Genomic DNA, 12,286 nt, shown 5'->3' with positions numbered 1-12,286 from the left:
CTGGCAGATAATTTGTTATAAATCATAATTAGCCATCAGTTGTTAGCAAAGAGTTGTTACAACTGTCTTCACTGCATCACAGTTTATGGTTTAGCGCTGATGTTTAGGACAGATCCAGACTGCCAGTGTTCCTATCTGTCTATATCAGTGTGTCTGTGCATCAGCACCGGGTTGAGTGAGGATACATCATTCTTCTATCCGGTGAGAATAGTTCTTCTTTATCTATCTATCTATCTATCTATCTATCTATCTATCTATCTATCTATCTATCTATCTATCTATCTATCTATCTATCTATCTATCTATCTATCTATCTATCTATCTATCTATCTATCTATCTATCTTTCTATCTATATATCTCTCTCTCTCTCTCTCTGGCTAACTATCCATCCATCCATCCTTGAAAATAACATTGACAATGTCATAAACTTCAAAGCATTTGTTTCACCTGGATCAATTATCCTCTCTTTTTCATCTCTCTTCTTCCATTTCTCTCTCACTCTTTGCTTTTTACAGCCAGCATGTATGTTGGGGTAGCACTGAGTTAGTGCACAAATAAAGACATACTAAAGTAATTTCACATTCTGATCATTAGAACTGCACAATTAAAATTGATTATTAAACCACAAAGGGCTGTGATTTAATTAAGCAGTGTGTCATCTCAAGCGTAGCGTCAGTTCTGGCAGGTCACCTTAGTCAAGCTCGCATCAGCTGACTCTGACACGTCTACCTATAGGAATACGACGCCTATCACTGTATTCATGTATAAGCTCCTTCAGTATTATCAGCAGATATCGTGTTTCTCAGGAGCGATTACCCTCCTCCATCCCCAGCTCCTCTCGTCAGTCAGGATTTGGCATTCTGTTTCCCCTTGAATCAGAATAAATTCTCGAATTATGTTATACATTAAAATATTTATAATGATATCTGCAATAGATTTTTGTTGGTTCTGTTCTGTTTACCCTGAGGGGGGTTATTGCTGCTCTCCCTGCTCTTCTTCATGCTACGGTTTTTGTTTTTGCCCAGAACAGAACTATACCGCCAATCCAAACTGTATGATAATTGTCAGTCATCCTTGATAGTGGTCCTGACTGAATTCACAGCACTCTGTTTTGTCTGTCAGCAAGACTAATGTGCTTTGAGAAGACAGTTTCATTTTATTTTCATATTTGTGCAATTTCTAATATTTTCAACAAGTTACTATGTAAATCTTCCTGAAAAAAGGATATATATATTTTTTATTTTATTTTATTTTATTCATATGTGTGAGTATATATACAGCTGTATATATATATATATATATATATATATATATATATATATATATATATATATATATATATATATATATATATTACAATTAGCATCAGGTTATTCATAACACAATAATAGCTGTTATTTCATATTTCACTTAGCAATTAGGGCATGTGCTATAAAACCCTGACCAGGCTGGTTTTTGAAATCAGAAGTATGATAATTAAAGGGCAGCATAAGATTTATTAATGCATCTCTTTTATGCTTGAAAACAAAAGGCAGCGTGTGTTGTGACATCCCCTGGCACGGCCTTCCAGACGTTGAGATACATGTCACACCTTTAATGATGATGGCCCTCAATGCTGCTCCATCGAATTTCAATGATGTTATTTAGAGAGCTGTAATTAACTCTGTGCAGATCGAGAGGTGACGGGACTCTCTAACTTCCTGTTTATAAAACTCTGAGTTCTGTTACCGCAGGATCTCACTGCAGTATAATTAACTAGAGTTTCACATTTTCAGACGGCATAGCTAAGGTGCTCTGGATGGTTGCCAGGGTGTTGCTATGAGGTTTCTGGCTGGTTGTTAGGTTGTTGCTAGGTCTGGATGTTCCTTATAATTGCTCCAGGTCAATGATTCTTTTACCATTCTATTTTTTCTGCATTTGCTTAGCTAATCTGATTATTCCCAATTAAATTATATATATAATTTATATATATAATAATTATATATTATATATTTACATATATATATATATTTACATATGCACAATATTTCTAAGGCTTTCTAAGGCAAATCTGGCTGATTTTCAATAATTCACAAATAGTGTTCTGTTGCATGTTGCTAAATTAATGCCACTAAAAAATAAAAATACAAAAAGGCATTACACACAAATATAGATGTTTTATGTTTATTTTTAATTTAAATTAGATTGAATCATTTTATATTGGTTCTTTAAGTTATTGAATGAACTAGAATTGTCTTTTTTTTCTCGCTTTAGCAAAAAATTTTACTGACGTTGTTGCAATGCATTAATGCTGCCTTCAAATCTGGCCAAAAGGTCTGTGTCCGAAATCACCCCTCATACCCTCATTCACTATTCCGTACATTACTCCACTAATATATTCCACTTGAAGGAGTGAATGAAAACGAGTGAATTCAGACACTAAGTGCGCCGGAAGGGCTTCTGCTTTTGCATAATTTGTGCTTGCTGTTTAATAATTATTTGAAACTTATCAAACTGGTAAGATGAAAAGATTTATCTTGAACTCTGTCATGGAAACTATGTATTTATTAATCAAGTAAAAATGAATGTATGCCTGTATGATATTACACTGTAGCCACATTGGACCAGTGGTTTGGAAAATGTATTGATGGATGATTCAGCTGCGGGCGCAAACTTCTGGTCAGACGCGGGAATTCATTCGGTGCGCGACTCACGCAGTGCATTATGGGTATCCGTACATCGGTTGTACACTCGTTATTTTTAGTGCATTGCGGGATTGAATGAGTGCACTCAATAACGTCCACTATGGTTTCAGACACCACTACAAATGGCTGTTCCCTCCAATAGTGCCCTATTTATGGTTATAATGGGCGATTTCGGACACAGCCAAGGTGTTTTATAAGGAAGTAATAGGCAGCAACAATCCATGTCTGTAACACAAACAATGCAAGACAAGTTACGTGCCAAAGTTTAATATAAGCAACCGCAATACTTGGAAACCTGCGCTGATGTGCATGTGTGCTGACAGTGAAATGCACGAGACTACAGTAACCTGCACGTGGAAGTCAAACACAGTATATGAAAGCATCAAATAATTTGCTGCATGGGAAATGGAAGACCAGCAGGTCAAGGCGAGATATTATCCATCATTTCATTTGTGTCTGTGTGTGTGTTTGCTCTATATGCCATTTAATTGTGCGATGCTCGCTCAGAAAAAAGCCCATGCGCTTTCCTCTAGACTCATAATAGGCAAGACGGACTGAACATTCCATACAGGCGTCATGGCAACCGGTCATGGCTAAATCTCAGAATATGAGAGAGAGAGAGAGAGAGAGAGTCCGACTGATGAGACGCATCAAACATTGCTCGTCTCTAATTGATCTCTAAGAGTCTTTCTGTCACCAACAAAAAGCTTCTACTGATTGAATGAGCATCTCAGTTTAACTGACGGCACTATTAAATAAATTGAGACGGGCAATTTATAGTTTATAAAGACAGACTACTCTATTTGTATATTTAAATGTACGCTCAGTGTATAAAGGAATGACTTACGCATGCCAATGACATAGTGAAATTAACTATTTTCAGTGGCCCACTTAACCTCAGATCCAGTATGAATAAAGCAATAAGCCATAAGTTGTACGTTACAGTGTTTTTGCAGTGAGAACATACTCGACACAAGTACAAAAACAAGAATGGCAATGCAATGCGAGCACGTAGTCCTGTTGCACATACTGCTGTGTTGAGGTGGTTCCTGAATTAACATATTTTGTTGATCCTGGAACAACATTCCTGTCCTAAAATGTAGTACTAACCCTATCCCTACCCCTAAACCTAACCCTACCCATTAGTCCCATTTATCCCTACCCATTTATCCCTACAATCAGACGTAAATAACAGGTGAATAACACTGATGTAGAAGAACCTAACCCTGGTTGTAAGCCTAAACTTGACATAAACTGTAAACTTGTCTCTTAAATCTGATTGGTTGATTGGAATGTTGATCCAGGAACATGTTGCTCTTGGTGAAATCAGGTTCACCATGTTGAGGTATATGCTCAGTGCCGGTCCTCCCTATATGCAAAGTACGCAAGTTGCGTAAGGCTCGGGCCCCCGAACCACCAGGGGGCCCCATTGCTCTCAAAGATGATTTAATGCCTAAGGCTGTGTGATTAATATCATTTTAGTTTCGTTTTTGATTTTGGTTTCCAACAATTATGAAAACACGATGCTGCATTCAAAGTGGTGCGCTGTTGCTGTTCCTACGTAACATCCAAATCAGTCAAATCATGTAACGTGACTGTCGTAATTTACAGTCTCATGCCGGACTTGATACCAAGTTAAAAGTGTATATTGAGTTGCGAAAGCAGCTTTCTGTGTGCGCGCTCCAAGATGCAGTGAAACATGGACAAGTATAGGCTATTTTGGGCTACAACAAAAATATGTCCGAATGTCCGTCTTGGGGAGTTTTCACTTAAATGCATTCATTTAAGTAATTAGTCAGTAGTATTAGATCTGTGTATTTGGTCTTAAAGTGACAGCAGCCTAATAAACCTCCTGCTCTCTCTGTCATTTAATGTTAATCAAACAACAAAATAAAACAAGAGAATCATTCACTGAATAACTTTAGTAACTTTAATAAGAAGCAATGTATATTTGATTCATACGGTAACTTTTTTTTTTTTTTTTTTTTTACATTTGATTGCTTTATTCAGTTTAGGCTTTTATTTTTACTAGGCTAAATTGTTTATTTAATTTGTATCTTTTTTCTTTGTCCTATTGTTTGTAATTCAGTGTTGTTTGTTGACAGTGAAACTGCTCTGAAAGAACAGATTAAGGGGTCATTTGGTTTTTTTTTTACGCACTGACAGGGGCCCCTAAAAGTTTTGCTTAGGGCCCCCAGAAATCTATAGGACCGGCACTGGATACACTTAAATGCATGCACCAATAATACGTATATGTTATTATTCAGATAGCTATAGCTAAAAATGTTTATAAGATTTAAGTTATTTTTTGTCTGTTGCTCCACAATGACAGTAGTTAGTTGACCTGAGGAAATTGGCCATTGACACAGACAGTTTAAGCTAATGCACTGCATGGCAACGCATGAATAACGATGAATATTCAGGTTCATGTAGCTATAAGTGCTTTTGTTCACATACCTAAGGATTGTTCTTAATTGTGATTGTATTTACTGGGCCAGTACGAATCTGAACTACTGGCCCAACAGGCCCAGTCCTGAATGTTTCTAATGAAAGTTAGCCAGGCAGAGTGCACCATGCATCTGAAAGAATTCACGTATCAGAGACCGAAATGTAAGCATGGACCCGTGCCTATAAAAACACGGCCCAGAACTAAGGGTGTAGGGTGTAGTAACCACCCTGTATGTTTCGCTTCACTACCACAATATTGCTCTATCCAGCAGGCTGGAAACGGCTTTGTTTCTCCCCATTGCGTTTGCTCTGTATATCAGAAACAGATTACGGTGTTCTTTCTTTCGCTTTCTGTTTTTTCTTCCCTTTCCATTTTTTTTTTGCCCTGAAGGCATGCATGCATGTTATAGCACAGAGCACGTTCATCGATCAAACCGATGCTTCGGTCTGTCCACCAGCCGCTGGGTTTCCTCTTCCACCAAGGCACGATGTTTCCCCAACCTTTTACAAGGTGTTGTACAAGTCCACGTGAATAGATTGCTCGATCACATTTATATGCACATGCAAATTTGAGCCATTCCTATACAAAAGGGAAGCAAATTGATTTGGCTGCATGCACGTAAGTGCATGTGTGAAGACGTCATGTGGAGAGAGACAGAGCACTGGGCTGTTATCAGGGAAAACGGCATGCCACCTTTCCAGTGAATCTTTAATGTGCGGGATTCAGCGCTCTGGCAGCATTGCCATCTGTGCACGGGTTAGATACATGCATGGAAGATTTAGTTATTCAAATGACCCAGCTTAATCAGCCCCTCCTAGCAGACTGGAAATCCATTCTGTAAATGTTGCCGTGTCCTTTGAGTGTGTCATATAGAGTAATTAAATCATGTTCCCATGGGGAAGATTTGAAAGGATAAACAGATGCAGTCAAGAGTGGTGTGAACACAGAGCCTCTTAGATCATGATCTGGGAACATCTGAAAGGTGTGTAGGCAAGAGAGCTGGCTCGTATGCTCAGCTTTGCTGCTTTTCTATGCTGGAGTCGTGATTAAAGCAATAGTTCACCCAAAAACATGGGAACTGTCAACATTTACACAGCCTCGTGTCATTGCGACCTGTATCGTTTTCTATCTTCCGGGAAACACAAAAAGAGATACAGTATTGGATTGAACGTCAGACCAAAATGTAAGTCATTATTCACTGATCAAGCAGTATTTTCTAGACATCAAAAATACAAGACAAATTGCATAAGACACTATGACTGTGTCTGAAATCGCATACTGCCTATAGGCGAAAAACAGTATGTGAAAAAAGAAGCATGTCTGAATTCTCATAAAGAATAGGCAAAAAGTCCCCGGATGACCTACTACTTCTGATGAGATCCTGAAGAGTGCTTATGATGGACACTTTACTATCCCATGAGGCCACGGGAGAGGATTTGTGAATGAAGGTGAAGTGACGCTTGTATGTCACATAATGACAAAATGATAAATGTAGTACATCCGTGTTACATTCTACACACACTCATACTATATAGAACATTTCGTAACACTTTACTTAAAGCCTTTATATAATGCATTATAAAAGTATTTTAATGCATTAATTATGGCTTGTAATGCACCGTATAATGCATTGTTTAGTCTCATAAATAATTGTAAACACAGTTATAATACTTATCTATTCATTGTTACACCTTTATGAAGCATTAAAACACATGACAAACATCCAATTTCTGATGTAACAAGGAATTGCAAATATTATAAGGCTTTTTAACTTTGGTTACAATTATTTATTAAAATATATAATGCATTATATCATACATTATGCATACCTTATAATGGATTATACATAAAGGCTTTAAGTATCAAAGTATTTATTCAAAATAAGTAGCTACTTATTTATGCAATAGAGTATGCTAGAGTAAGCAATTTTGGACACAGCCTAAGACAAATTGTCGATACTGTAAGAAATTCTCTAAAAATAAGTCTAATATCTCATGCAATTTTACCCCTCAAGTAAATTTATCTTTTTTAAAGGATGTTTAGATATTTGAACTGGAAAGCGAAAAGATTATTTGCAGAGGTCATTTCAGAAATGGGTCCTGGTTTGCTATTGGTTTTCATGAGTGACCATAAAAGAGTTTCTGGAGCTTTGGCAGAAGATCAGTGAATATTGACCTTTTAATATTGAATTTTGTTATGTTGTTTCGAATAAAGCTATCATATGACTTCAAAAGAATGAATTATATATATAAAACTTAACAATCTTTATTATTATGTGTGTGTTTTTGCTGTTTGGCAGTAGATCACCATCCACTTTTGTTGCATGGAAAAGAGCAGCTTAGACTTTCTGTCTAACGTCATGGAAAATAACACGTGGTCAGAAAGACAAGATGTGAGTAATGACAGCATTTTCATTTTGGGAGAAACTATTTCTTTAAGTATGTGTGCACAATATTATTATTAGACATATATTCCTGAAGATGAATGTGTGTGTTCTTTTCATTTCATTGCGTGAGCCTGTATGTATAGTAAGACTGCGTGGGCAGATTTAGCAGTTTTCAGGAAATGTCCCCAAAGGAATAACAAACCCTGATGAATTTTTCCCCATTTAATTAATCTAATGCCAAAAGTATAATATAAGGTAAGTCTATGGAAACTCTAACTGGATTTTCTGAATAAAAATCTGTGCAAAACTACTGCAATGCTAATGTGTCCTGGGTGGTTGCCAAGGCATTGCCATGCAGTTTTTAGCACGTTCCTAGGGTGTTCTGGGTGGTTTCTAGGGCAAGTTTTTATAGGCCTGGTTCCCTCTTTTAATATAAGTCTTGTTTTATCATCCATCAAGCAAAAATAAATCTGAAAGTACTGGCACCTTTCCTCAACAAGCACGATTTGAAGTTACTTGAAATAATTGAAATATGAGCAATAGTATTCATGATGCTTGCCTTAGCAAACCCCTAATTAGTTTATTTTAAGAACAACAGATGTGACGGAGACCTCTGCAAGGACGTACACACACAATTGTTTGTGCATGCTGTGCAGCGCTGCCATTCTCAGCTGGTCTCTTCCTGATGTCAAAAGAAGCTGGTGGATTTGCAACAAAGGAAGTTCATAACAAGCTGCAGTCTCTCTCTCTCTCTCTCTCTCTCTCTCTCTCTCTCTCTCTCTCTCTCTCTCTCTCTCTCTCTCTCTCTCTCTCTCTCTCTCTCTCTTGCTAATATCTCTCTCTCTCTCTCTCTCTCTCTCTCTCTCTTGCTAATATCCGTAGCTTGGCCTCTACGGACCAATCTTCTCCCAATCACACATTCTCCACCTCGCACTGCTTTAATTAGTTAAAGTGTCACACAGTTACGCCATGCGTGTCCCTGCAGACTACAAGCCAGCTACAAACTCACTCTACTGAAAGAACGACCAACAATCAGTCTAACAGACGGGATTTCATTCAGCACATTCAATGCATGACAGAGGGATGAATCAGAGCTGCCTTTAGAGTCAAACTTTTCACAATCCAATCAATGCACAAAGGATCCAATAATACCTCCCTAGATTTTTTTTAATTTGTATAGAAACAATCTTCACTTAGAAATTGCGAGTAAATTGCACAATTAATTACAAGCAAACAGCAAGTAACACATTGAATTAAATGTGAAATTTTGAGGTAGAGAGACTGAAATAGTATTTTCTTGTGAAACATACTCCAATAATCAGTGCACACCATTTTTCCCCCAGTGTATTCTGTTTCACTTAAAAATGTGTCACATCATGGAGGTAAAATGGATTGCAAACTGTGACTTCATGCTGACTTGAGGGCATTTCTTCTGAAACACAAATGACTGATGACCCTCATCAATTATTAATCTGAGCAGAGGCATTATAAGCATCAAATCTGCTGAATGTAATAAATGCACGCTCAATCTTGAGTTATAGAGACATCATAACATCTAGATTGGTTGATTTCATGAATCAAGCAACATTGTCTTTGTATTGACATCCTAATTGCAGGAATGAAGAGCAATGCAGGAGCTTTCGTGTACAGCTGATAAAGCATATAGTGCTAGTGATGCCAAGGTCATTGGTTTGATTCCCAAGGGAAAACAGTTAAATGTATAGGCTTAAACTGCTTTGGATGAAAGATTCTGCAAAATGTGCATAAGCTTATCATATTGATGATGCATGACTGTCACAGCTGATTTTTAACCAAGCAAATAATACACAGGTAATCACAAACCACTTTGAGAGCCATTTCACAAAACAAACAGACAGAAAATAAATAAATCCATTCTCTTACCTTAAATGCAGAATGGAACCGGGTTTAATTTTCTGCAGAAAAAAATAAAAATAAATAAATGACGGTTTATTTTGCATTTTCCATTTAAACCTTTAATAATGTTATGATTGTACAGGGGAAAAAAAAGAGTTCAGCATGACCGCAGCCTGTATTTAATGTATACATTTTTTGGAAAACCAACATTGTGCTTATTATTTTTTTTCTTCCTCCAATAATGGGTAAGAGCAGCCATTCCAGCTCTGTCAGTGGAGTGGGCTGATGCAGACCCTTTATGAACGCTGCCTCATTACTGGAGGAGGGAGTGTTCCCAGGGGAGGGGGAAAGCAGAGCACTGCCTGACACAGCTGCACATTCTCAGGGAGAGATGCGATGGCAGCCTGCCTCCTCTCTGCCGCTCTGGTTCACTGACTTTCAGTGGCAGGAGTACAGGGTTGTGAGAGGGTCACACACATTATTGGCATACAGCTTCCTCAAGCATGCACACATATATATACATTGTGTCTGCATGTACTATGAATTTGCACTGTGTGTGTGTGTGTGTGTGTGTGTATATATATATACACACACACACACACACACACACAATGCTATCTTGTTATCTTTTTTAATTCCAGGCCTGCTAATAAATAACACAATTTAAACAATTTTATTGATTTATTTATTTTGATAGCATTTTTTATTATTGGTGGACATTTCTACCACGACAGTTTATACTTTAATAATAATAATAAAATAAAAGAAAAACGTAAAAGAAAACTAAAACATGTTCGCCACAGAAAAGGTGTATTCAAGTCATTTTGTATGCATTGTATTTATTTATTTTTACTGTATTTTCGAATAGCTAACTTTATAGACCTGCACAAAAATAGCTGAAAATAACAGTATCTGTTATTTAAACGTGTGAAATAGTATAATTGATGATGATGATAATAATAATATTAAAAATATTATTATTATAATATTTTCACTGTGTCTATAATTGTCCATTATAAATGTCCATAATTATTTACTTTATATTGTGTTAAAAAAATAAGAAATAAAACAATAAATAAAAATAGGTAATGCATATTAGTTATGGAACACGAACATAAAACTAATCGGACAAAAATAATATCAATCGATATCTAATTCCATGGATGAAACGGTAAGAGAGAAGAACACACCTTTAAACGCGCTTTATGAACGTATGGGAACAGACACCGTTCACGTCACTCCGTTATCGCTTCCATTCAAACCTCACAATAGAGAATAAACGAGCGACTTACCATTCATACTGATATCTCCCGTCAGATGATCGCACACTGCCGCCTCTTTCATCATATACTCTACACGCGAGAGGAAATCATACTCATCACGCAGATTTGAATGCTGGATTCGTGCAGAACCGGCATCTGTCGCAGATACACCTCTGACAGAGCCGACAGAAGAAACAATGGTGCAGGCGAGCGCACAAACTAGCCATCCTACTACAGCCAAGGCTCCGCTCATGAATATTAATTAGTTCTTGCTGACGCTCGTGAGCTACCTTCCAATGGAGAGCTCCTGGCTCATGAATATTAATTAGATAGTGCCAACGTTCTGTTGTTACCGACCAATGGCGGAGGCTGGGCTCTTGAATATTAAGAAGCAAGCCTTCCCCGTAGTAGGATTCGTAAACGGACTGCAGTGGGAATTGAGCGTGAGCCAGCGGCCACTAGAGAGCCATACAAGTGTCTTCCGAGGGGATTCAGGGATTTCTCAGGCCGCTTTGTCTCTTGGGTTTCGGCCAATTTAATTGTTCCTCATAAAAACACGTGGGTGTGTGGCAGGCTGTTCAAATGGGATTGTGCAGAATGTCGATGACAGCTCCATTGTGTGGGCTGTTATAAAATCGGCCCGCTTAGAGGTAAACTACAACATTTTGTAATTAAATAAATACATTTTAAAGATTTTTTAAAAACTGGAATCATGTGAGGGTAGGCTATTACATTTCCATCGAGCTTGATATATTAAAATAAACAAATAATTAAATAAGATGATTCATGATAGCCTCGACCTCCCTATAAAATAATTCATATAATATCTAATACATAAAATAAATAAAACCAAAACATAAGCATAAGCATAATTAAAATAATATAACAGTAAAAATTATATAATAAAACAAATAAATCAATTCTTTAATGTGACTCAGGAAAAAGAGATGTCTCAATTATTCCAAAAGCGGTTAGCAAGTGATTCATGAACATTTCTGTATATCATTGCTCATTTCGATTAACCTGTCAAACACCATCCTCACTGTGCGACTTTAGTGATCATTTTCACAGGTTGTTAAATACCGACATCTAGTGGCAGATTATAGGAATTGCACAGAGACGATTTTTACAAGTGTTTTTTCCTCATGAAATGTGCTAGTAACTTTCAATCAGAGGTGTAAAGTCCAGGGGTCAGAAAGTAAAAGTCCTGCCATATGTTTATTCCACCCATGAACTCAGCCAGCTGATTTCACTAATTAGTTCTATCTCCTGGCTGAAAAACGGTGCTAATTAGCAAATCCAGGTGATTGGAACAAAATACTGAGGACGTTTACTTTCTGAACCTGAACTTTACACCTCTGCTTTCAATGTGTAACAGAGTAAAGAAAGGAAAAACATAAAGTGTGAATAGTGTAAAAATGCTTGTTTTAGTTATAAAATATTTGTTCTTGTTAAATTAACCCTGTTCGTTGGTTATTTAAATAATGCATCTTGGAAAAAGGGAGACACCTACAGGCAAGAAGGGTGTACAATGGGTTGAATCAGCCATCTTCTCAGTTCACACGAGCTGTTGAGAAGGATGGTAGGTGAATAAGTCTCTGGTCAATCGGTTAAGAAAATGTTGGAAGA

General features: G+C 37.2%; 1 protein-coding gene across 1 annotated transcript in view; it reads right to left on the bottom strand.

Moving 5' to 3' along the window:
- csrnp3 (cysteine-serine-rich nuclear protein 3) overlaps positions 1–10,822 on the bottom strand; it is a 50,002-nt gene extending 39,180 nt beyond the window's left edge. Inside the window, exons 1-2 of the mRNA XM_084121587.1 lie at positions 10,688–10,822; positions 9,423–9,454 (exon numbers count right to left, since the gene is read on the bottom strand). Of these exons, the coding sequence (XP_083977713.1) occupies positions 9,423–9,454; positions 10,688–10,690 (35 nt within the window). The 5' untranslated portion in view covers positions 10,691–10,822. The remainder of the gene's footprint in view (positions 1–9,422; positions 9,455–10,687) is intronic.
- Positions 10,823–12,286: the final 1,464 nt, after the last annotated feature.

This window comes from Abramis brama (assembly GCF_963993115.1).
Source record: "Abramis brama genome assembly, chromosome: 8".
Lineage (NCBI taxonomy): Eukaryota > Metazoa > Chordata > Actinopteri > Cypriniformes > Leuciscidae > Abramis > Abramis brama.
This window is presented reverse-complemented; position numbering and strand designations above follow the sequence as displayed.